Consider the following 26,840-nt stretch of genomic DNA (forward strand, 5'->3'; position numbering starts at 1 on the left):
GAGAAGTAACGGCTGAATCAAACCTCAGCAGATGCAACTCGTGCCAGGAGAGCCAAGGTCATACCAATAGAAGGAATGAACAGTAGCTACATCTAATTGAAAATTAAGAACAGAATATCTTATTGTTGAAAGGTCAAGATAAGGAAGCGTATGCAGGTGGCAAGCCGAATAAGAATTAAATGCACAAAATGAGAGAACTAGGCAAATTCACGGTGTCTGTATCACATGACCATCCGAGCGAGGAGAAGCCCGAGTTCACACCTACGCTTGGCATCCGCCTAGGAAGAGATATCAGAACTTTCCTAGACAGAAGATGCAGTTTCAAGGCCAACCACAGTAACATAATTGACACATAGTTGTTGAAGTGATGATTGATTGTAACCTTAATTGGAGGAAGGCCGGGTAGCTGAGGGGGCACCCTGCACCTGGCTGACCATTCTGCGTGCTGCTAAATAAAGTGGAAATGTATGCATGGGGTTGTTGCCAACCCAATCACAATCTACCAAATAATCTAGGGTCCTACAGTTAGAACCAATGGGAACTCGTACTTTTAGTGACGTCTACAGTAGTCATTTTTGAAGGAAGGGCTTAGACGCCCACCTGACAGTATTTACTCAAGCACCTCACTCCGTTACCATATACAGATATAGTACCTATATTAAAGTTACCTTTCCTAGCCGATAAAATTGCATGTTAACATTTAAGTGTAACACATCAATTAAGACGAGTTTTGAGTATAAATGTCACTGTTTGTATGAAGTTCATTGGAGTTGAAGCAAGATGGACTATCGTATCACTGCTGATTGCCATGTCATTAAACAGACTCACTTTGCCAAACCATGGAGTTGTCCTTATTGATTGGTGTTGGAGTAATAAATCTGCACCCCCATCCATCTCAAGGTGCAGCTATCTCGTCTTAAAGTACTTCGGAGCAAACCTCGGCTCTATCGGCCGGCCGGGGGTCTCCAGAGTACAAAAGTTGAATCTTGAAGGGCCAGTGTTGTGACTATTTCGGCTCAGGAGTTAATCGATAAAAACAGTAGCTCCTCCCAGGAAAGACGTGCCAAAATATAATTAGTATTTTCCGACTTGCCAAAAATTTAGAGCTCAAATATATATATATGTACCTGCAGTTACCTGAAAAATTGAGGTAGCTGCCATGTTAGATTTTTAAGGACAATGAAAAAATGTTGAGGCCACTTGTCATTTTGGGATGATGAATCTTTCTCCTCCCTCTGCCTCCATCATTCACACCCCCGCCCCCCAACTCCTTGTCCTATCAGCAGGCATTAGGTGTGTTTGGGGAGGCGGAGGGAGAGAGCTGGCCAATCCACAGCGTGGGAATTATGATAATGGATTGTCACCAGCCATATATAAGATCAGTTTTCAATCTGAGTGGGAATTTTCTTTGACCTTTGACTCTTGGGAACTTTCTTAGAACTTGATTTTTCCCTTGACTCTCCAACTCACTTGCTGGAAGTAGTCTACTTCTGGACTCTTGCAAGGAACAGCTAGCAGAGAGGCAGGGAGAGCTACCAAGGCCTTAAACATTGCATGGGAGACAGACTGGGAAATCTAGAAGCTAGCTGGGCCTGCCATTTGAGGAGCCAGAGGAAGTCTGAGTGCTGGGAACAACCCCGGACTGAAGCCTTTGACCAGATTGGTGCTGTTCTCAGAGGAGCCCTGATGTTTCTCTTGGTGCCCCATAACCAAGGACTCTCATGTAAGGATATTAATCCAAATGCCAACAAAAGTGTGGCGGGGAATCTGCCAGCCCTAATCTCCATCTTGCATGGCAGGTAGGGGGTGGAACTTGGGAGACCTTTGGCACATTTTATTAAATCTAACTCATAATTAATTCCACTATAGAAAAATCAACCTATCCATTTAAGTTGAATTGGGACTGCCTGCCTCAATCCTTTCCATTGAATTGTGGGGAGGGGGTGAAATTTGTAGATCCTTAGTGCATTGAATTGAAGTCACATCAATTAATTCCCATATAGAAAAATCACATGAGTGTTGTTAGAGTTCGAAACTAAGTTTATGCCCAGTGTGCTAGAGAAGGTATAGACAATAAAGTACTTGGGTGACTATAACTTTCAGAAACCCCCGTCTTCTGTACAAAAGGTGGGTGTCCATAATCCCAAATTAAGTTAACCTAAAGCTCTGCCATTCAAGTGAATGTAGAGTGTGCAAAACGAAATTTCCTATTTATTTACTTGCTTCCCAAGTCAAAATACCAAGGCCCTGCATTTCAAGCAAATAAAAAGCCTGAAACTATTTTCACATCGAGTTCCTTTCCTGACTTTGCCTTTCAAATAAAAAGCCCAAATCTATTTTTTTTCTTTGTGTCCATTTGCCAAACCCTACCTTTTAATAAAAAGCCAGGACGATTTTTCCATTGCATTCCCACTCCCCGTACCTTGCCTCCAGATCAGAGGGGTCATATCTAATTGATGCCTGCGGCTGGGGGTTGCTGGGAGAATCGAGCTTGATAACAGATTAAGCAATCACTGTGTGAGTCATATTGTTTGTGGGTGAAATTGATATGATTTGATGACTGTCGATCTCTAAATTTTACCTGTGTGTTGTAATATGTAAGTCCATTAGAAATACGTCAGTCAATTGGTGCAATGGATTTGAGATTGTGATATTGTGTTGCATCATGGCGATGGTGGCTGATGTTTTGCTTGTTTTATTATTCTTTGTCAAACATTAAATAAATATTCGTACTATTCACCGGCATGGTTCCTAGCTCATTGGTGGTACAGAGGGTATTTTCTGGGTGGTGCAAGAAGGTTGGATGCCTCACTAAAGTTGACTCTGTATAAGCGCTTTGGGTGCATTCCACCTTGCTTGGGGGGCAGTGTGTGAGGGGGAGAACTCACTGAGGATAGTGAGCACCTAATAAATCATGACAAGGTGCTGTAATAATTGGGGGTCAATATTACTAGCCATTCACAGTACTTAATTTAGCAACCATAGGACGATTAACGTTGAACCACGACCAGGATATTGAACTTGTTGCACAGCATTATTCTGTTCCCAAGGTGAGCATGGTCTGCTTGAGGTATTCGCCTATACAATGCAAAGAGGGGTCACAACAAAGATGGTCTCCTGTAGAGCCAAACGTACAAGGGACCCCTGCACTCTGAAATAAACATTGCATGGCTCAGCTTAGTTTTAGGAGTTTTTAATCAACAATCTATAGAAAAATAAGAACCAACGACTTGTTCATTTAGACAGCACTGGAATGTTCAATTGACATGGTTTGGAAAAATAAGACTCCCCACGGAGCACATTGCATCGCCCTAAATGTATTTAAGTGAATGAAAAGGAAAACGAATGCAAATAATAATAAAAAACTGATACAAAACATCAGTTGTAGCAATGCAGCCAGTCCCCTGATGCATCAGCACAGCATGTTGGTCCCAGAGAGTGCAGCCCTAGGTTTGCTTTAGCAAACAGGCTCCTTAGAGCAGAGATAGATGGGGACTTTTCCCAACTTGCAGTGTGGCACTAGGATGCTATACTATAGAAATGTGAGGTGGCGACAAAGAGGGCAGCAGCAATGTAAAGCTGCCAGAGACTGGTCATGGCTGGCAACTTCACCACATGTGCTAGGGATTAGATCACAGTTTATTCAAAGTATTTAAGAATCATTATTTACATTTTTTAATAACATTTTACAAATAGACTTGGAAGTATACACATCGCACAATAAAAAGGCACGCCAACCATTCAGACGTTTTGGTAAATGCCAACGGTAGGATTGGAATTGCTCTTAATACACGTGGTCCATGCTACATCCGTTTGTATTTGTAGACTTGATGGTTACAGTTTGGGCAGAAATGATCCACATCCTTGCAGGAATCCACGCAGAAGGGAATGAGGCAGCACCCCAGCCAGAACCTTAAAGAGAGAGAAGGAGAAATGGGCAAGTTAACAGAGCTGGCGCCACTGAGAATCGAGCTCACTACGGCTACACCGGCACAGGTATTCTACTCAGGTTGGCCAGCATGGCCAGATCAAAGCTGCAATAACATCTTGACCTCAATGACAGCCAGAATCCTGTGCAGAAGACCTCTGCTCCACACAGCCTTCTGATCAAGCAGAGTGCAACAAACGTCCAACTTGGCATTGCAGAGGGGATCAAGGCTGGGCCATTTTCCCTAGAACAGAGAAGCCCAGAAAGGTTGCACACTTCAGGTCCTCACCAGTCTGAGTGACACCCTTGTAGGTCATGCTTCTTCCAGTGCAACTGTCCTATTGGCCAAACTTGGCTTAAAGGAGCTAGATCGCCGAGTCAAACTTCATCCTTAATGATCCGATATCGGAGGCCTTCTCTGATGCCCCCAAGCCGGAGCCAAAACGGATTTTCCAAGCTCAGCTGCAAACTGCATGTGTTTTAATAAAAAAGGTTACTATGAGTGCAATCCCCTTAGGCTGTGTTACTGTTGTAGTGAGTTTGAATGCAACAAGCAGGGGAGAAATGTACATGTCCAGTTGTTAATTTGGATAGAACAGTGGAATATTTAGGTTAGTGAAAGGTTCTTTAAGTTTTATATTCTAGGGCCATGCTAGTCATCGTATAGTTATGGTGAAACCCATCAGCAACAGGAAATGTGATCATTTTATGGCTAATTTCTGATGTATAGGACGGATCAGTGCAACATTTGTAATTTGAGTCCCAAGCCCCCCAGAACTGGAACATTTCCTACAAATCTGTTACAGTTCACAGATAAAAGGTGCATTTTTTTATTCTCTCACAGGGAACCTCTTTCCTCAAGTGCAAAGGCCAAAATAAATTTAAACAAAAATAAATAAATAAAAATAAAAAATAAAAAAATAAAAAATAAAAAAAAAAAAAAAAAAAAAGAAATTGCTGGACGGATTTGTGCCAAATAAGAAACAAGTGAGGCACAAAGCACTTCAGGGAAATCCTTGGTTGGTTTGGCATAAATCCGTCCAGTAGTTTTCTTTTAAATTTGGAATAAAGCGGGGTGTCCCCAGTACCCTAACAGTTATTTCTAGCTCCCCTGATGCATTGCTGGTATCCAGGTTCTCATGTCTGAAAATATGCCATAATGGAAATCTCAATTTGATTGATTATTTATGACACGCTTATTACCCAGAGGTTTCTAAGCGCGGACCCGGAGATCGAACCCGTGTTGCTCTGTGACGTCTTGCTTCCAAGGCGAGCACGTTGCCGCTGAGCTATCCTCCCGAGACGTTTTTGGAAACTGCCCTAAAATGATATTAGGTATGTAGGTAGGGAGGTTTTGAGGCTAGGCGTTCTCTCCTGTTCCCCTCCCTTGCCTTGTCGCGCTCTGAAACACTTGTGTACGAGCGCAATAGAAATGAAATATCAGTATCAATGTCCTACCCAAGGGTGCCCTCCCATCTGGTTCTATATGCCCAGGACTGTTGGGGCTCCGATTCCTGTAGGATCGAGTATCATTTTGACACCAGCTGTTCATCTCCGTATTGTGTAGTTCTAAATGTTTCAAACGGGGTCAGCAGAGTATTTGCTGCCTGTCTTATTTCAGGTTTCATCAACCAGTGTCGTAGTGGATTGTATACAAATCTATCTATTTCCCTCAGGCCAATGTGCTGCTTACATTCCTCAAAGGTATCCATCTCTTTCTCTCAAACCATATCTCCTAACTTTCTACATCCCCAGGTGGAATTGTGAATTCTGAAAGAGGAGTAAATGGGGATGGGCATGTGGGAAGACCACCCTTCGCCAGCAAGTGATCCCATATATCACAGGTAGTCTTTAGTACCATAGTAAGTGTCACACTGAGGGGTCTCTGCTTTTCCCATAGCCAGAGTAAACCTTTGAAGGGAGTCCCTGTGACTGCTCTATCCATCCTAGCCCATATTTTGCCTCTATTACCAATTAGGCATTCCCTGATCACCTGTAGTTGTGCCACCTCATAATATTTGTAAAGATTTGGTAATCCCATCCCCCCTCATATGTCTTAGTGCCATTAGGGTTTTTAAGGCGATTCTAGGGTTTTTATTCTGCCATTTACATTTTGATATCAGTTTATTGGCCATTTTGAAGAAGACCTGGGGAACTGGAATCAGAAGTGTCTGAAAGACATACAATAGTCTTGGCAAGGTCAGCATCTTGACCGAAGCTATTCGTCCTAGCCACGAGATTCTAAGGGGGGTCCATCTAAGTTCTCCCATATCAGATTTTGCACCCCTGAGTAATTCAGGTCATATAGCTGAGCATCAATGTCACCCCTAAATTTAGCATACTATAAGCAAAGGGGAGTAGGTATGCAATGTCTTGATTTGCATATCTGATAGACCAAGACCCAATAATTCAGATTTCGTCATGCTCACTTTGAGGCCTGACAATTTTCCACATCGCTTATCTCGAATATTAATGCCATTAATGTATCAATCTTTCAGGTTCTACAAGGGACATCAGCATGTTGTATGCCACAGTCGTTTGTGTTCCTCACCGCCAAAGGGGATACCTTGTATCCATCGATTCTGCCGAATGGAGGTTATAAGGCTTTCTAATTAAATTGCATAAAGCAGGGGGGGGGGGGACAACAGACACCCCTACCTGGTGCCTCTTTCAATTTGTATGCTCCTATATAGTTGGGAGTTAATGGATAGGCTCAGAGGATTATAATTAGTTCTCACCATTAGTATACATTTAGGACCAAACCCCATATGCACCATTGTAGCGAATAGAAAGGACCATTCCAAGTGGTCAAAAACCTTTTCGGCGTCCAAGGAGACTTAGCACTGCAACAATCTGTTGGATTGTCACTTTTTCAATTAGGTGTATTATTCTCATCGTGTTGTCCCATGTTTGACGTCCCATTATTAAACCCGACTGATCTGGTCCCATCACTGAGGGGAGGAGTGCTTTAAGTCTCACTGCCAAAATTCCTGTATATATTTTGGCATCTATATTTAGCAGCGCTATCGGCCGGTATGAGCCACATAATGTTAAATCTTTATTGGGCTTCCCAAACACGATTACTTTCACCTCGGTCATTGAAGATGCAATTCCCTCCATCTGTCTAAACGAATTAAATAACTGCATGACAATGGTGGTACGTTTTTTATTGAATGTTTTATAAAAGGCTGTCGGGATTCCGTCCGGTCCTGGTGCCTTGTTACGTGTGAGTGCTTTGATCATGGATTCCACTTCCTCCTCTACTATGTCTTTGTCCAGCATCTAGCTACATGGCCCAGTTTCGGCATTTTCAGTCAGTGAGGAATAGCTTGATTGCTGTCGGATAATTCACTATAGAATGCTGCAAATGATTCTAATATCTCCCCTGTTTCTGCTTTAAACTCTGAATTGATCGATTCAAAGTCGGCCTTTTCAGTTGCCTCGCCAATAGTCTATCCGCTCGGTTAGCTTTGATGTGATTGTGTTGTTGGAGGTCAAGCATGGATTTCTTTGCTCTTCCTGTACGCATCAACTCTAGCTGACTTTCATTTTCTTATAGCTCTCCCTTGTCCTTTTCTGTACTAGCTCCTTCTGGGCCACTGACAATTGGGGTTCCATCTCCTTCTCCATTCGATCCTGCATCCTGCTCTTCTGAGTTTTGATTGCTACGATCTCCCCACGCATCACTACCTTAAAGGCATCCCAGAGGTTCTCCATTGGGACCTCTTGAGTGGGGTTTATTTTGAAGTACATTTTTCCTCCAACCTTTCCACTTGCACCGCATCATGGAGTACTTCCCTTGGAAGCGTCCAGGCCCATAACCCGCAGCCTTGTCTCCATCCTTTCGTCGTCAACCTAACAGGGGCATGGTCGAATAGAGTAATCACATTATTTCCATTTCTTTCAAGGACCCGAGCACGCCCAGTGTCCCCATACATAGTAGATTCTGGAAAATGTCTTGTGCACGTGAGAAAAGCAGGTGTAACACTCTAGTCTCCTTCTTTGCTCTCCGTAAATCTCTTAAGGCCAAGTTGGCAAAGTATTACTGCAGAGCCGCAGACGGCCCCGGTCCCCAGGTATTTGCCCCCCCCACTCCCATCTTTCCCCAAGTCCAAGGTCAGGTTAAAGTCCCCTGCCAAGATTACCTCTCCTACCACAAATTTCTCCAGTTTCATCATTACCACTCGCATGAACCCATTCCGCCTGGAGTTGGGAGCGTATATATTGTTCCCATCATCAAACGTCCTATGTCCCAATATTACCAGAAGAAAAATGTATCTACCCTGTGGATCCATTTGTGTATGTGTCACCTTGGCCCTGAAGGAATCTCTATCTCTAATACCCGTTAGGACTCTAGAGGTTGTCCCTTTTGCATTAGCTTGGTGTATTTGCAAGCTTTACTGAAGTAAACAGACCTATCAGATCATCGAATATGCATCTCTTGTAGCATAACATCTGCCTGTCCCCTTCTAATCTGCGTTTCTACATTTCTCCATTTCATTGGGGTGTTTAGGCCCCATATATTATGTGAAAGAATTATAAATCGCCATTCCCTCCGAGCGTATATTGCTGCCATGATAAGCCGTAGAAACATGGAATCCATGCCATTCTCTTATCCTGCTCTCTGCAGGTCAACCCCATCACCTCACGTGCGCCTTACCCTCGTGTGCACCTTATCCGCCCGCCCTCTCCTGCCCCAACCCAACCTGTCTGGGCCCAATATCCTATGAATTGCCTCAAGGGTAACAGAGACCCGGCCCACGTTCAACCCCGGTCAATACTAATGCAAGGGTGAACTAATCCCTCAGGTGTACTTCAATGTCCCTGATGGTTATCTCTGCCCCGTGCAGGCCTAATGACCAATTTAGAAATTCATCTTCCCCTTCATTCTCTCCTCCTCCCCTTGCATGTTCACTCATTCACCTCCCTTCTTTTTATATCCCTCCTCACTCCCCCAGTGCCTGGCTTGTGTCCAAGCTTATGCCCCCCTTTTAATTCCGCCAACCCCCTTACTTTAAAGGGCCCCCCCTAGGCCTCCCCCCCTCGCTTTCCCCCAGTGTCAATTCCCACGGTCTAGTCCCCTGTCAGGTACCAGTCCTTTGCACCCTCCTTGGCTCCTCTTCTAGCCATAGAATCTAGAGGACTTATTCATTTATTTTATTTATAAAGCGTCAGGACAAAGCCCATAGACATAGAGGCACGGGGACAGGTGTAGACAAACAAAAAACAAAAAGCAGTCAGGCAAGGGAGGACAAGCGGTCGATAGCAGGAGGCGGCTTAATTACAGAATAGTCATCAGTCTATGCTGGACTGCCCATGTGGGTGGGACAAAGACTGATATGCAAATGGATATTTCCCATCTGTGAAAGGTACAGTGAGCAAAAGGCGTAGGCTGCAAACTCATCTCAGAACAGGTTCTCATGCCATGTTCTTTCTGGAGAAAAGCGCCTGTTACCTTTTTTGAAATATTTGCAAGGAACTTGGAGTTGGTCACCCTGAGTTACCTGGTGGCAACCAGACGTGGACTCCCTGCTCACTGTGCTCAGAGAGGCACAGCTTCACCGCACTGATGAGGCCCAACAAGGCTGAAACACGTGTATGGGGTTGCTGTTGGTACTCTTGTTCAGAGACGAATTGCCGTAGCATTTCGGTGATGTACTGCCCATGTGGGCGGGACAAAGACTAATATGCAAATGGTTATTTCCCATCTGTGAAAGGTACAGTGAGCAAAAAGCGTGTGCTGCAAACTCTCATCTCAGAACAGGTTATCATGCCATGTTCTTTCTGGAGAGGAGCGCCTGCTACCCTTTTTGAAATATGTGCTTGAACAGCAATAGAGGAGCAAGCCCTAAAGTCCAGAGGTAGGGCATTCCACAAACGTGGCCCAGCCCCAGAAATAAACCCTTCTGATACTAATGACAGTTTGACCTTGGAGGGAGGGGGGCAGCAAGCAAGAGTTGTTCGATCTTAGGGGCCACCTATTTGGGAGTCATGAGAGCTGGTTGGAAAGGTAAAGAGGACTTTTCCCATACAAACAGAAATGGGGACGCACAAAGTCCTGAGGTTGACCACTTATCAATGGGCAATCAATGGAGGGATCTCCTAGCAGCTGACACATGATCGGATTTTCGCAAACACTTGACCACCCGAACAGCATTGTTTCACAACACCTAAAGACGATTAAGTTCCCCTTTCCCTGTGCCCAGAAGCAGGCTAGAACAGTAGTGAAGATGAGAGCCAATGATGGCGTGAGCCAGGGTAGCACATTTGGAGGAGTCAAGTAATGGTCTGATTTGGGCCAGGAGTTTGATGTAGCAGGAAGTGCTTGAGACCAAGCTGCGAATGTGGGCTTTCATGGTAAACTCTTTGTCAAGCACTACTCCCAGTGTCTTAACTTTGTAAAGGGTTGTCAGTGTACAGTGTACAATTTGAAAGGAGCTGTATGCAGTGTCCAGATTTCGTATTTTAGAAGCAGAACCGACAATCAGAATTTCAGTTTTGCCATTAAGAGCCAATCTATTATGTACCATCCAAGTGTGTATGTGTTTATAGGTGGTATTAATGGCCACTGAATCTTGGGAATGATTGCCGTAGAGAGGAATAATTATTTTTCCCTAAGTGCGGGAATGGTTAGATTTCGTGCGCACCTTTTTTTCCCCATGTGCTCACATGTGCGCAACAGAATAACGAGGTAAGCCACTTGGTGAGCATGCGTACTTCGTGAGCTACAAAGTTTGGAAGGGTATTTCCCCTTCCCAACCACTGTAATTCTTTACAAATTCACGTAAAAGGTGCATCTTACAACAATTATTTCCAAACCCATATAGTAAAAAAAAAAAATAAAAAAAAAAAAATTGTTTACATGATATGGCATACTACCTACCAAAAGTACTCCAGTGCATAGAAAAAAAGTGTATGCACAAAAAAGCTTTGTATGCTCAGGATAAACAATAGGTTTAGTTGTGGCTATTCATTTGTAGACACAGCTCAGAAACAATGCAGAAAGTGTTTAATACCTTTGAAATAAATACAAAAATCAAATATATTGCTTATCACTGATGTGGTTGTCAAATATTTTAGAAAGCCCTGTTGAAGAAAATTACATATTTGCCTTCTATGTCAATAGCAGCAATGCTCACAAGTACAACAGATTCAGTGTCTTCTTCTTTAACTAAAGACCCCTTTTCTGAAATGTATGGATATCATTTCAACAAGATGCATGGGGATGCTAGAGGAAATAAATGCCAGCACATGATTATATTGAAAAGCCATGAGCAGCTAAGAATTGAAAGAAACAGAAGGTGCAGTTTCCTAGACTGTTACTAGAGTGCCCTATCCTTTAGGAAACAAACTTATTTCCTTCACTGCACTGTACTGCCAAAACATCTGATTTGGTATTTGAAAGTTGCTGATTTGTTCTTCACCAAGGAGTGTTCCCCTGTGCCCTTTCACCTGTACCTGCCCCTGGCTCCTGTGCTAGCCTCCAGTATTAGTTGGGTATAGTTGGCGGGGCTCAGTAAAAAGTGAGGGATTGTAGTAGTAAAACACTAATTGGATATTTGCATACCCACAATACTTGCAAGAAAAACATATTTAAAGCCTCATCATGACATTATGTGTAGTTTAAGAAAATGTCATGAATCGGCATGTGCACAATTACTATGAAGTAAATACAACATTTTTTGCAACATACCCCACCTTTAAATTGTTGGGAGGATTATTCAAGTGCTCAGTTAAACTGTTTTTGTATAGCAGCGAATTACCATACAATAAGCTAAGGTCTATGCCCCATGGAACTCTGAAAACTTTGAAAGGATGCAGATTGTGTAAAAACCATTGTAGTTATCTGAATATCTATTGCCATAATATATACAAATAATGCCAGGCATAGTCCATACCCATTATTCCTTGCAGGCCAAGTAAATGATGTTGCAATGTTGCTCTCCACTTCTTATAGGGTAATGCTAGCAACGCAAAAGTAGGAGACACTGCACATGACATGACATTAGCCCACTCAATCTTTAGAGGGTAAATTAATATTGGAGTTTTATGATGCATTAATTTGCATGGGGGCACTACAAAGTGCTTGTGTGGCACACGTACAAACACTAGGAAGCATGGGATGAGGTTGCACATCCAAGTAGCCTGCTTACTTACAGTCAGTATTCGACATTTGATCTGAAGGTTGGGTTACATAGTCTGGGTGACGCTTTTGCTATTATAACAAACAGAAAACAAGTGGATGTAGGTACATGTCTGGTAACCATTTGCAGAGCCAAGGTAGGCATAGTCACAGTTATCTGGTAATATCTGAATGTGGCCGAGGGCGGAAATGAGTCATAAGGTGTAAGTGTGGTAGAGTCAAGTATAGGAGTCATGGGTGTGGAGGAAGCTTATTTGGGTAATGTGCGCAGGCATATTTTAGCTATATCTTTTGTTTGTGGAGCCACTTTTTCATATTCGTTTTAAGCCTCTTGTAGATGCATTCTGTTTTTAGGATTTTTTGGTTTTTAAGTTCAAGCTTGCATAGTAGGATAATGAAAATAGGCTAGAATAGGATATCAAGACTAGTTAGTCCAATTTAGCATACTTTTGGGAGAAAGCAAATATTAGTTGCCTGCTGTGACTTGTGTCTTCCTAAATCTTTTTGAATTGGTGTACATTTTGTGTGCGCGCTACTAAAATTCTTCTGAGCGGCACACAGAAGGAAGCTGGGCAAGCGCACATGCGCACAGCTTAGAGGGAACATTGATTGGGCAAGGTCAATTTCTCCGGCAATTGCATTTGGTTATGAAAATCTACAAATTACTGTTGAAGCAATTTGGTTTCAGTCAAAGAAAATGTTACTTCAAAGCCCTGATCTTCAGTCAGAAAATTGCCTTTAATTCTAGAAAAAAGGTGCTAGGACATTAGGTTGTCTTCATTAGGATTCTTGTTTGTCAGACATATGATGGGCCTTAAATTGACTGAATGGGGCCATTAAACATTCCCCCAAATCACTGCTGCACCTCCAGCTCTGAATGATGCAGACAATGCAACCATCTTCCCCGGCCTTTCACAGGAGCCTCTCACCAACTCCACTCAAGAGCTTGCAAGCTTTGCCTGGCCCTAACTTTATTGCATCCCAGGAAAGCATAAGGGCAGTGATCTCAAATAGGGACTTCAGACTCAGCATAAGCAAATTATTTCTATGCGCTGGGGCAGGAGTCATGCACCAACCTGACGCATTCGCTGGGAGGTAATACACAAGGGCACGGCTTATTGTACAGGACAGGCGATATAAGGCAGCTATGCCAGGCAAGCGCTCGGCGGGAACCTTTGAACCTTTTTATTTATTGAGATTGCATCTGTGTGCCTTGCTGTATCTTGAGAGTGCCCCAAGGGAGGACTGACCTATAGGGAACTCTGGAGATTTCTCGGTAGCCTTTTGCACCCCTTTTGTGTGGTAATCTACTTTATTTCCACGTTCTCATAGGAAAAGGGTTGGGCTTGCTGAAAATGTGTTATATGGGGCCACTTTGAAATATTTTCCCAGGGCCTCTTGATTCCCAGTCCACCCTTAATATGCCCACCCACCTTTTTACAGAAACCAGCCGAAGCATTTAGCTTTGCTGCCTAAAAGCTAATCAGTCATTCTTATGAGCCCAGTGTTTCTTTTGCTACCCCTCTGCTACTGGCGAACAGGGTGGTAAGCGGGCAGGTGCAGGTTCTCCCCACCAGTCAATCAGATGGAGAAGAATATTTGGGTTTCGCACGAGCATAACGTACCCCATCAGTGCAGCCAGCATTTGAGATCCCCCTCTCCCTTTCTGTGGGTAAGACTTGGCATGTTGATGCCAATAAGGAACCGTGCAAAGGTATTATGTATGCATATGGTTAAAATTATAATTATGTCAGGAAAACAGGGGCAGGGTTCACTTCATGCATGTGGGTGGGTGGGTGCGCTCAAGTGTTACAATTTTTCTGCAAAAGCACTAAGAGCTCTCTGAGAAAAGGCAACCAACCAGAGGACGCAATTGCTTTCCTCTCTGGCCCATGGAATGCAATTAAGAATCTGCTAAATCTAAAACCCCAGTCCTACTGGAGACTTTTCCTTGACCTCCACATGGAGGATAACCTTTGAAAGGGTTGGAAAAACATACCTTTGCCAAAAAGTATACAGGTTTCTTCTAACGTTCTTTTCACACTGGTCTTCCATTTCAAGAGTAAGTGGGTCTACATGAAATAAATTCATTTCTGGCTTGAGTGGCTGTTTACACCTCAAATAGAGAAGTATTTTATTTCCAGCATTGGGTAGGTATGGAACGCATGCTGAACTGCCCTGTTGAACCTGCTGCCGCAGTATGGAATCGCAATGGCAAGGCCGGCTTGAGCCTTCATCCTCCTGAGGTCGAAAGGGCCCAGTTACTGCACCGTTTCCAGGGGGTCTGTCTGCATGTGTGGGTTGGGGGGGGAGATGGAGACCAGACCATTATCACACAGTGCTTAGCAGCGGTTGGAATCCAGCATTAAGGCGCTAGGAACTTCAGACTCCGGGTCAGCGTAGGCAAATTATGTATATGCGCAATAGCACGGATCATAATAATAATTGGCACTTATATAGCGCTACGAACCCTCAGGTATCTGAGCGCTGCTTATTATTACCCACGGTGTGTGGTGCTCATTTATCGAGCTCGGAAGGATGAAAGGCTGAGTTTGGCCCTGCCGGGATTCGAACCTGCGTTAGCAGGCTCGGCACGGATGTCAAAGCGAGCATCCGTGCGCTCTACTCGCTGTGCCACTTGACAGGCTTGCAGCCACTTGGCGCATTCGCTGGGGAGGAAAACTCAGAGGCACAGCTTACTGTACAGGACTCTGGTGAAATAAGGCAGCTCTGCCAGGGAAGTGCTCATAGCAGATGTCTACGTTGAGCCTCCTAGGACAGTTTGAATCACAATGGCATGGCCAGCTTGAGCCTTCATCACCCACCTCCGGCCCCCCCCCCCCCAGGTCAAAAGCAAGCAAGTACAGCACAGTTTGCATCAAGGCGCTATAAAAACATGACGCGAGGGGGGGGGGCATCTGATTAAGAGCTGGCTGTGCTCTAGCTAAAAGATACAAGCCATCACATCAACACGCGCACAAACTGGAAGCAACCCAAAGGTGAGCCCAACTGGTTACCAAACAGCCCTGGGGCTAAAGAGCACAGGTAGACTAAGGGGGATTGATTTGATCACCAGCCACAGCACTTTTTATTCAACAGCTGCCCATGGGCGGTGGTGATTTATTCATTTTCTTTTTCTATAGGGGGTTATTTTGTATGACACGACACGTGGCGGCGTGGGGCCACTTCAGAGTACGGGGTTGTGAATCACCAGGGTAAGTGCAGAATAGAAGGCGGGCAGCCTTCCAGAAGGATATAAAAAGGAGCCACCATAGATGTAGGTGGTTGCGGGGGACTGGCATGCAGGAAGAGTCGTTCTAACTAGCATCCACCTTCTCTCGACTCCCCCACCTGTCACCTGCAGAACAACCAAGAACAGAAACGGCGTGGCTCCAGCGAGCCAGCCCTGCTCATTTCCCCAGTGTGCCAGTGTCCACCCGAGTCTTTCACACGGACACTGTTTCAGCCTGGCACACTTAAGAAATGACATGGGCTTGCTCGTCAGAGCCTCAGCGTCTATAATATGGCGCCTGTGAATTAAAATGAGCCCAGGACGAAACAAACTTCATGTCTCCGTTTGGTCCTGGGCTCATTTTCAACATGTGCACCAGCAAACCACCTGTCCTGACCCTCGACCCTCCCAAAAACATCCATGCTAAATCTGGATGCCTCAGCCTCCTTCCAGCACCTTCGATGATCCAGAGACACATTTCAAAGCCCGCTAACCCGGTGCACACACATTGGCAAACTATGGGCCAATGGGGGCATAGCTTTTAGCAAGCACGTGCTCTGGCCAATCACAGCATTCCTTCTATGTGGTATTGAGATATGCTGCGCTGTGTTTGGCCAAAGCACTTCCTTGCTGCTGTGGGTTTTCTGTCTTTTTTGCCCGAGAGCGATTGAAAAGGCTCAAACGAGCTACTGTTCGCCCGCGATCGACCGTTTGGGGACCCATGGGTATAGACGCTTTTATACTATTCTACATAACTAGAACCGACATTTACGTTGCACAGTAAGCATCATAAACCTGTGCCCTATGAAAGAATCAAGAGTGTATACCCAATTGTGTTATGATGAATGCAGCCACTGTAGAGCAAAGACAACATGTAATCTGTTGCACAATATCAGACATTCTCTGAACCAAGCTTGCCCATATATGGTAATTGTGGTCAGGTAGCAGCCTGATTAGTGCTAGCAGCCAATCAGGTTACTTAATCGCAGACATTACAAACTATGACAATGCATTACTTACCGTAAAAGCATTTCTGATGGTTGTATCTGCTTAGATTCACATGCGGTGCATAGGTCCGACATCCAGTGGTCACTGCGGAGTATTGCATTTTGTTTTTCGTAGTCGAAAAGGGGACGTCGACAAGGCGTGTCTGTAACACTATCCCTATAGTGACGTGCGTTGTACCCACAATCCCTCACGCGTCGAGGTCCCTCTGTTTGTATTTTTCTGCCCTGAGGGAGCCTTTTAGCCGTGAGTGAGTACAGAAAAGAGAGAAATATATATAAAAGGATGTCTATGTTCCTTCCATCCGAGCGGGGAGGAAGGGTGGGCGCATGTGAATCTAAGCAGATACAACCATCAGAAATGCTTTTACGGTAAGTAATGCATTGTCTTCTGATGTTTGTTAATCTGCTTAGAATCACATGCTGTGCATAGACTAGCGAGCAGTACCCGGAGTTGGCGGTGGGTTATGAGAAGGAACAGTAGAGAAAAGATGTCTTAATACTGCCTGCCCAACCTGGGAATCAGACCTAGAGTGTGCCTCTAGACAGTAGTGTTTTGTAAATGTGTGCACAGAACTCCAGGTTGCCGCTTTGCAGATGGACTCAAGGGGAACATTTGCAATGAATGCTATGGAAGCCCCCGTGCCTCGAGTGGAATGTGCTCTTGGCTTGAAGGGTAGTTCTCTCTTAGCAAGAGTGTAACAGAGAGTGATGCATTGAACAATCCATCTAGATATAGTGGATTTTGAGACCGCATCTCCTTCTCTTCCTGCTGCCACCGAGACAAAGAACTGATTAGTCTTTCTCAGTGGTCTGGTTCTTTCCATGTAGAACATGACAGCTCTGCGTACATCTAGTGTATGCAGACTTTTTTCTCCCGAGCTGGAAGGGTTTTGAAAGAATGTTGGTAGTTCTATAGTTTGGTTTACATGAAATTTCGAGATGAATTTAGGTGCAAACCTTGGGTGTGTGCGTAGAACCACCTTATCTTTGTGAACTGTTACGAAGGGGTCTAGTACAGAAAGAGCCTGTAGTTCACTTACTCTCCTAATGGAGGTGATAGCTATTAGGAAAGCAGTCTTAAGGGTGATATCTTTAAGAGTTGCCTTGTGCATGGGTTCGAAGGGAGGGCCCATGAGTCTGGAAAGTACCACATTTAAGTCCCATCCGGGAGCTGGGTTAGCTATCGGAGGGTGTATCCTCTTTACCCCCTCCATGAAGGCTTTGATAACTGGTATCTTCCACCACAACACTTTAAGTTGGGAAGTGGTGTATGCAGAAAGTGCCGCTAGGTGGACTTTAATGGAATTGAACACTAAACCTGAATCCAGTAAATGGGTCAAGTATAGAATAATGTCAGTAGGAGAGCAGTCAACTGGGTTGATGCTAGTACCTGTACACCAGATAACGAATCTTTTCCATTTGCTAGAATAGCAGTGTCGAGCATTAGGTTTTCTGGCTTCCCTGAGGATGTCCATACATCTCTGTGGGAGTTGTAAATGTCCAAATTCTATGATCTCAGGAGCCAGGCTGCTAAGTTCATGGTCTGAGGGCATGGATGCAGTGTTCTGCCCTTGTCTTGTGACAGCATGTTGTACGGGCAGGGAAGTTTCACTGGGGGAGATAGGGACATCTCCATCAAGTGAGCGAACCATGGCTGCCGGGCCCACATTGGGGCCACTAGTATCATTGTAACCTGCTCCTGATGCATCTTGTGCACCACTTTGTTGAGAAGGGGAGTCGGGGGAAAGGCGTAAACAAATTTCCCTGACCATAGAATCGACAGACCGTTCCCCTTGGACTGGTTCTGGGGGTACCTGGAGGCGTAACTTTGGCATTGTGAGTTTTCCAGAGTTGCGAACAGGTCTATTTCCGGGAAACCCCATTGAGTGAAGACGTCTAAGACGATGTCTTTGTGTAATTGCCATTCGTACTCTCCGGGCAGGGGGAAGTCTCTGCTGAGTTTGTCTGCTAGAAGATTGAGTTCCCCTGGTTCATGTTGTGACAGTAGGAACATGTTGTGTCTGAGAGCCCACTTCCATATATTCTGGGACAGTTTGGACAGTCCTGGAGAGTGAGTGCCTCCTTGCTTGTTGAGGTAGTACATGGCTGTGGTGCTGTCTGTGAGGACCATCACTGTCTTTTCTTGTAGCTGTTTCTGAAAGGCTTTCAGTGCTTTGAACACCGCTAGTAGTTCCAGCAGGTTTATATGCTTGGATGCTAAGCTCGGAGTCCAAACTCCGTGGGCCGTCTGATGGGATAGGTGAGCCCCCCATCCTGTAAGGGATGCGTCTGTGGTTAGAGTGGCTTCCACTGCGGGTGTGGCAAAAGTTTTCCCTAATAACAGGTTTTCTTTTGTCCACCACCGTAGCGAGAGAACCAAGGCCTGCGAGACCACCACTAGATCGTCCCATTGTCCGCTGGCCTGACACCACTGGCTGTAGAGCCACTCTTGCATTGGGCGCATGCGCAGGCGCGCGTGAGGTACCAAATAAATACATGACGCCATCATCCCTAGCAAGCGCATTGCTTTGCGTACCGTCACCTCTCGGCCTGCTACATAATGGGGAATTTGAAACAGCATGTTTTGGACCCTCTCGTTGGAGGGGAATACGAGGCCGTCCTTTGTTCGAATTAGAGCCCCTAGGAATTGTTTGGTTTGGCTGGGGTCTAAGCTGGACTTCTTTTCGTTGATGGAGAAGCCCAGTTGGGACAAAAGGTCTACGGTCTTTTGGGTATTGGAGAAGCATGTTTCGTAAGAATCCCCTGTTATGAGCCAGTCGTCGAGGTAAGGGTATACCGGGATGGATAATCTGCGCAGGTGGGCCGCTGCCACTGCCAGTACTTTCGTGAATACCCTTGGTGCAGATGCTATCCCGAAGGGTAGTACTCTGAACTGGTAGTGTTTGTCCTCTATTTTGAACCTGAGGTATTTTCTGTGCGATGTCAACATTAAAATATGAAAGTATGCATCTTTCATGTCCAGTGTTGTCATGTAATCCCCTTGTGATAACAGTGGGATTACCTCCTGTAAGGTCACCATACGAAACTTTTGGGGTTTGACAAATATGTTCGCTGGGCGCAGATCTAATACAGGGCGCATGGTTAAGTCCTTTTTGGGTACAAGGAAGTACACTGAATAAATACCTTCTGTTACCTGTGATAGGGGGACGGGCTCTATAGCTTCTTTCTTCAGTAGTTCTTCCACCTCTTGAAGAAGAATGGAGAGGTGTTGCGGTGTCATGCGTCGGTTCCGTGGGGGTTTGTACTTCGGGGAACCGTTGAACTCGATGCAGTATCCGTGGGCTATGGTGGATAATACCCAACGGTCTGACGTGATTCCCTCCCATGCTGAAAGGAACGATGTTAGCCGGCCCCCGACCGGTGATGCATGGGAGGGGACCCGAATTTTCGGGTCATTTGCTGGTATTGGGCGTGGAACCTCTGGGGCTGGAGCCACGACCTCTTCCTTTGCCACGGCGTTGGCCTCTTTGACTGAACTGGGTGTTACCCTGGTTAGTGGGCCAGTTGGAGCCAGAGTAATATTGTTGTTGTTGGTTCTGCTGCTGTCTTTGGCCACGAAAGGAGCGTTTATTACCATAGCCTCGCCTGTTAGGGGGCCTAGAAATTTGATCAAGAGTCTTGATGGTATCAAACTCTTTTTTAGCATGTTCTAGGGCCTCATCTACTGCTTTCCCAAACAGATGCGTCTGTTCAATGGGTTTATTTATGAGGGAGGCTTGGGTTTTGGGCTTAAAACCTGAATTGTGTAGCCAAACGTGGCGCTTGAGAAGTATTCCCTGTACTAGGGAGCGGCCAGCCGTCTCAGCGGCATCTAGGGAGTTTTTAACGATGCCCTGGTTTACCAGTGTGCCCTCTGATATTATAGCTAGCAGGCGAGAACGCAGAGGTTCAGGTGCTTCCTTTGCTTCGCTGCGCAGCTTGTTCCACTGTGCATCTGCGTAGCTAGCTAAAAGTGAGTTGTTATTAGCAATTCTAGTAGAGAAGGCGGCGGAGGTCGTGATTCTCTTCCCCAGTGCGTAGAGTTTTTTGCCTTCTTTGTCTGGAGGTGCTTCACTAGTGGATAGTCGCACCCCTGCTCTTTTTCTTGTGTTGGTAACCACAAGGGAGTCCGGAATAGAGTGTCCTCTGATGTATAAAGGGTCAGAGGATGAAGGGCTGAAGAGCTTTTCTATTCTAGGGTTGACCCCTCTTACTAAAGCTGGGTTAGTAAGGGAAGGAGAAATTCTTCTTTTAATAGAAGCCAGAAGTGGAATAGATTGGCTAACAGGGGCTTTTTCTTTGATGACCTTTTCTACAAAGTCAATGTCTGGAAGAGTTTCCCCTGTATCAATCTCAAAATGCGCTGCTGCCTTGCGCAATAGTGCATTGAGGGAAGGTTGGTCATCTATGGGAGAGGAGTTCCCATGTGAATCCTTGAGAGGAGAAGGGAGAAAGGCATCAGGGTCTGAATGTACTGATGGGGATTGCCAAGGCTGCACTGACGGTGAATGCCAGGGCTGCGAGGTAGCTGTATCCTCTTCAAACCCTGTAGCAGTGGTGTAAGGATCTTCTTCGAACCCCTCTTCCTCAAGTTCTACCTCTTCTTCTCCACCCAAACACTCCTCATCTTCTTGGAGGTATTGCTCCTCCTCAGTGAGGTCAACCAGCCTAGGAATCTTGACTCTAGGGTCATCCTGTGGCCATTCTCTTTGTCTTTTGTGAGTGGGTGGGTCTTGGTTTCCTAGAAACCTTTCCATTTTCTCCATGCAAGAATGGAGTCTTTCAAGGGTCTCATGGGGTACCCCTGAATAGTCTAGAGGGGGGAAATTAGTGTTTTCGCCTTCGAATCGTTTCGAACGCTCCCACAACGTCGACGAGAGGTTCCCGTCTCCTTCTGAAAAGCCTTCAGGTAGTTCGGAAGCGTCCTTTGGAGAAAGGGGGAGTTCCTGGCTACTTTTATGTTTTTTCGACGCGGTATTCGACGTTTGTTTCGTCGTCCGCGTACGTTTGTCTTCGGCGACAATTCTCGCTAGGCTCTCGACCACGATTTTGTCCGTCGAGGGCTCTGGTGTCGACGTTGTGTGCGTTGCGCGTTGTACCTCGACGGTCGCTCTATGGAGCGTTGCGTCGGATGTTTTTGGGGTAGCGCCCGTGTTAGATGGAAGCCCAATCGCTGGTCGCGGCTGCGTTTGCGGGTGGGGCTTGTGACCTTTACGGTCTGCGGTAGACGCCGGAGTGCCCTGCGTCCCCTTCGGCACCGATGGATCCTTCGTTCTCGACGAAGAAGAGCCGTAGGTAGTGTGTTTAGCCTTAAGGGGTTTGTGTGCGTCCTTGTCGCCGGGGTGTTCATCCCCATAAGCAGGGCGTGAGCCGAGCCCGTCGGGGCCGGGGACGGACGACGAGGAGCGGGAGTGCTCCTTCTGGGGGTTCATGACTTCCGTAACGGACGTCGAGTTATCGCACTCCTCGTCACTTTCAGTAACAGCGGCAGCGGGTGAGGAAACTGACTTCGACATCGCGTAGTCCGCCCACCTCTTAACCCTACGTTCTTTAAGAGTCCTGGGTTTTAAGAGCTTGCAGGCTGCGCAGCTGTTCTCTATGTGATCGAGGGGTAAGCAACGATTACAGAGCTTGTGCTTATCTTTCCAAGTATATTTGCCCCTGCAGCGTGGGCAAAACTTAAATGGTGTCCTCTCCATAGCTGAGGCAATAATAGCTGGCGATAACAACCCCAAGGGAAAGAAAGGGGAGAAAGAAAGACATTCTCAAAGAGAAGAGACAAAGTTCTAACCCCCACTCTCCCTACTGTAAGTTGGCCGTCGAGGCCAGGCCACGTGTTCGGCAGCGCCGAAGGATCTCCTCCGCTCTTCCTCTCCGTCGAAAATCAGTTCGGCGGAGAAACAGCTTCACAGCTAACGTCGAGGGGGAGGGATCGTTATCAGTATATTAAGTTATGACAAAAGGACCGAGGTCCGTGGCAAGTATAGCAATGTCTCTCTAGGAGCTCCGCGAAAGGCGACCAGAAACTGGGCGGAAAAAAACAATCTGAGGGACCTCGACGCGTGAGGGATTGTGGGTACAACGCACGTCACTATAGGGATAGTGTTACAGACACGCCTTGTCGACGTCCCCTTTTCGACTACGAAAAACAAAATGCAATACTCCGCAGTGACCACTGGATGTCGGACCTATGCACAGCATGTGATTCTAAGCAGATTAACAAACATCAGAAATATGCCTACTTTCCAAGCTGCCTTATTGGATGCTTGCTGGAGGCAGCCAGAGGGACAGTGGCAAGACTGAGAACCATAGTTCTCCGATCTGCCACTGCCCAAGAACCCCCTCCTCCCCCAGTTAGAGGAAGCTGGAAGTGGAGGTTTGGGGGGGAGGGAGGGCAGGTGAGGAAGCAACCAGTATATGGAACAGTGAGGAACCAAAGTTGGGGGGGGTTTGGAGAACTAGAATCTGGAATTAGGGTGGGAGTGGAAGGGGTGTTCCCTCACAACCATAGGAACATCCATGCTTACCCAATTCCGGTCTAGCTGTAGGTGTTTCAACATGCATTTTGGGACTCTGGTAGTGCAGTCTAGAAAGGATAAATACTTGGATGACTTCGCTTTGTAAAAAAAAAAAAAAGGGCAGGTAATAAAGTATACATTGCAGTGGGTTTGTGACTCAAGAGTGCTGGTTGGTCCATTAGGAATTTGTGGTGGTTGGGCTTCTGAAACTCTTGGAGGTATGTGTTTTGTCAAATGTGTATGGTACCCTCTAACATGTATTTTTTCAGCCAATTTTATATTTTGTCTTTTTGGATTGAGACCAGTGTCGGTCTAGTCTTTTCCCTCTCTTAAGGCGGGCTAGATCTATATCACTCTTGAGATGCTTTCATAATAGGTTTTTAATCTCAATTTATGGACCGGCCAGGTCTCCTCAATTTCCAGCTGGAAAGATGTTCACAATTCTTCTTGGTCTTTGGGAGTGGGTTGAAATAGTCTGAAATGTTTGAGTTCTTGTGGATATGTATGTGAGGAGGATGCCTTTGCATGCCTACACAGAGCCTGGTTTATGACTCGGAAGAAACCATCCTAAACTGAGGGGGGTCAGACCCCCAAAATAAATATTAGACAGCATGAGAGCCTGGATAATTACATCTGGTCAGGCTGGCATACGAAAGCGTGCACCAGTTCATCAACGCCAAGGTGTGACAAGTGGCATCCAGATACAGTCGCAACATTGTTAAAGGGTTGGAGTGTCAAGGTGCTGGTTAACGACCTCCCATCACATGAACGTGGTTGAGTTAGGAAGCAACTGTGGCTATGAAGTCTAGCTAGTCTTCGAGGGATTCACGATTAGCCCTGGAAGGCCTGTAGATCAGAATCCAACCAGTTTTGCTAACATTTCCACCCCCCTCCACTCCCACCATGTGCTCAAAACACTGGTAGCCTTTGAAGGGCCTGGTGTACAGTTTGAAAAAGGAATATTAGTAGCATGTGTCATGGCCACCTTCATGTCTGTGTCAGCTGAGGGAGGAAGGAAGCCCGACCCCAAACAGCCTCGTAAGTGCTTGAGCGTGTGTGGGCAGGACCCTCCCTAACCGGGCTTCCCTGCAGATGGTGGTGGCGCGGCCGCAGTCTACCCCTCCCACACCCACCGGAGAGAATTTGTCTGGGCTGCAGCAGGTTCCGCTGCAGCGTGGAAGACTGCACCAGGCCACAGAACCACTCGTGGCAGGGTGCTGCTGGTTGCCACAAGCGTGACCACTCTGGCCACAGGAGGAAGCAGCAGAGCAATGCCACTGGATGAGACACATGCCACAGCTCCAGTGCAGGGCATAGACATGGAACGCTGCTCCTTGAAGAACGATGACCACACAAACTCTCCCCTTCACAGACTCCACTAGCCCAACAGGTAATGGAAAGATACAATTTGTTCTGTCCCCAGCATTGGACAATAAGGATCATCAGCTTACTTCGAGTCTCTGCAAGCCCTTGTGAGAAATGCAGCAAGAAGGGATGGGGCTTAAAAACCATCATCAGCCCATCCCTGAGCCTTCCCCAGACACCACACAAGAAAGGGGAGCGAATGGGGTGGGGTATTTAAGTTATGTGTGAATGTTTGTGTGCATTAGCTGGGTGAGCACATGAGGCGGAGGACGTTATCCGGGAGACCAGAAGAGTAGACGTGTGACAGGAGAGCGAAGGTGTTGGAGGGAAGGACCCTTGGAGTGTTTGAGCGTGTGAGTTAGGAGTGAGTGTAATGGTGATAGAAACACTTGTGTGTACAGCCGCGTTATAAATGCCTTATAATATCATAGAAGAGTAGGAGTAGTGAGGAGGTAGTGTTAGGAGGTTGGGGGTAGGGTGGCCAGACGTACCGCTTTTCCCGGGACAGTCAGGGAAATCACCCTCCGTCCCAGGATCCCGGGAGTTTTTTCATTGTAGAAACCCCATCCCGGGTTTGCATGGTTGGGTGGCTATGGTCCCGGTTTTCTAAATCTGGCCCCAGCGTGACTCTTCCTGCATGAATGGAGGCGTGAAATGCTTTTCACGCCTCCATTTCCTCCCACTTCCCCTCCCTGGTACTCTCCTTCAATGAGAGGAGTGTGCCTGTGAACAAACCCCCTCCCCGCCCCCTGCAACAGGCCGGCAACATAGAAGTAGGACTACAGTTTAATTTGTATTTATGTCAGTCCTACTTCTATGACTATGGCCTGTCACTTTTTTTTTATCTGGTCACCCTAGTTTTGGGAGTAATAGTGGGAAGGAGAAGTCATGGTAACAAGCAGAAGTAGTAGACTCGAAGGTGAAGTCTAGAGAGGGAAGAGAGTGTTGGTAGCACTAGCGGAGGAAGAGTAGTAGAGTAGTGGTATTAGTGAGAGGGAGCGGTGGAGGAACAGAGGGGCTAGTAGTTGCAAAGAGGTAGCATAGGAGGGAGGAGAAGGTACCATCGGACGTAGAAGGCAGTAGTGGCAGCAACAATTGGAGGACTTGAGAAGTAGGAGAAGATTGATCAAAGATTGGACGTAGGAAGGAGGAGTGCGAGGTCTGAGCAATTCTAGCAGGGTTGGAGGAGGACACATGGCACCCAGTGCAGGAGGGGGGTCAGGTGAGACTGTGCATGCACGGAAAGAGTGGCAACGAGTCGAAGGAGGCACCATCGCTAGAACTCTAAGCAGGGATCGGTTAGGAAAAGGCAGAAGACCCACTAGGAGGATAGTTAGCCCACGTCTTCGGAAAGTCATAGTTTTCTCCAGATAGATCAGGTGGTACCATTCTGTAGTGAATAGCTGCCTGTTAAGGATGCCAGGCCTAGGGAAGAGGGAAAGGCCAGTTAGAGAGGGACAGCCCTATCACCAAACATCTAAAGAACCCGGTAGGCCCTAGGAATACCTCAGCTGAACCAATTTTGTAATATCCAAATAAAGATCCTTGGAACTTTATTGGAGCATCTCCACTGATTATTTGAGACACCCAGCCACTTGTCCTGTTATTTGTGTTCTAGCTGGGTGGCATCATGATGTCAAACAAGGTTTGGAAGCAACATAAAATGATGTATAAACGATAGGCGGCATAATTAGTTGATTGCCAATATCATGGATGGTCACCGCCGGATTGCTAGCTGATAAGGACCATCAAACTATGGGAATGAGTGGTGCAGGTAGCAAAGTTTGAAAAAAAGGATGTGAAGTCGGTCTTTCTTGTGGCATGCGAAAGGTCAACTGAGCAATGACCAGCAATAGGCAACATACAGATTCTTGCCAGATAAACTGTTTCAATACAGGAAGGCTATGACAAGTTCTCCCTTTTCCCACCCGGCCAAGCATCCCACAGACAAAAAAAAAAAAAAAAAAAAGACTTACCCAAAAAGACAGAGGATGCCAAATATCAACCAAGCCAGAAGGCCTGCGGTATATGCCACTCGTGTGGTGATGTTCTGTTGGCATGAAGGGCAGACCATGACTGCTGGCACGTCGGTTATATTTGATCCTATAATAAAGGTGGCTTGTAGTGGCGGTGCCATGATCACTGGAGGAGGAGGCAAGGAAGAAGGCAGAAGATTACTATCCATTTGCTGCATCAACCTCTGGTATATTTAATCCAAAACTCCACACACATTGCAGTGGGTACAGATAGCATCCGTTGCGCCGTTTAATACTTAACTGCATTAATTACTGCACTTTTGTGCATATATATTTTCAAGGGTGTGTTTGTAATACACGTCCTTATACCAAACATTAAGATACTGCGTCACTGGTCCATTCATGGTGGCAGGACATAAATGGGCCTAGGTCCAAAGACCGTGATGTTGTGGGAAGCCACTCTATGACGGATGCCCCCCAAAAGGTTGCCCTTATACTGCCATACTTCCCCCCACCCCCGGACCTTTGGTTTGGGGAAGGAGGAGATTTCCCATGAACCCCTCATCCTGCTTTGTAGCCCCTACAGCCCCATCCCCAACCTTTACTGGCCCACACTCATCTTCGGTCCGCTCTCCAGACCACTTCCCGGGGTCGCAGTTTAGGGAAGCATT

The 26,840-nt window shown here is 46.2% G+C and overlaps 1 protein-coding gene across 1 annotated transcript in view; it reads right to left on the reverse strand.

Moving 5' to 3' along the window:
• Positions 1 to 3,177: 3,177 nt before the first annotated feature.
• The window catches only part of LOC138567510 (LITAF domain-containing protein-like), a 174,375-nt gene continuing 150,712 nt past the window's right edge, over positions 3,178 to 26,840 (reverse strand). Inside the window, exons 4-5 of the mRNA XM_069645776.1 lie at positions 26,170 to 26,335; positions 3,178 to 3,912 (exon numbers count right to left, since the gene is read on the reverse strand). Coding sequence (XP_069501877.1) covers positions 3,804 to 3,912; positions 26,170 to 26,335 — 275 coding nt within the window. The 3' untranslated portion in view covers positions 3,178 to 3,803. The remainder of the gene's footprint in view (positions 3,913 to 26,169; positions 26,336 to 26,840) is intronic.

The sequence above is a fragment of the Ambystoma mexicanum genome, chromosome 2p (assembly GCF_040938575.1).
Source record: "Ambystoma mexicanum isolate Mex_15411 chromosome 2p, UKY_AmexF1_1, whole genome shotgun sequence".
Lineage (NCBI taxonomy): Eukaryota > Metazoa > Chordata > Amphibia > Caudata > Ambystomatidae > Ambystoma > Ambystoma mexicanum.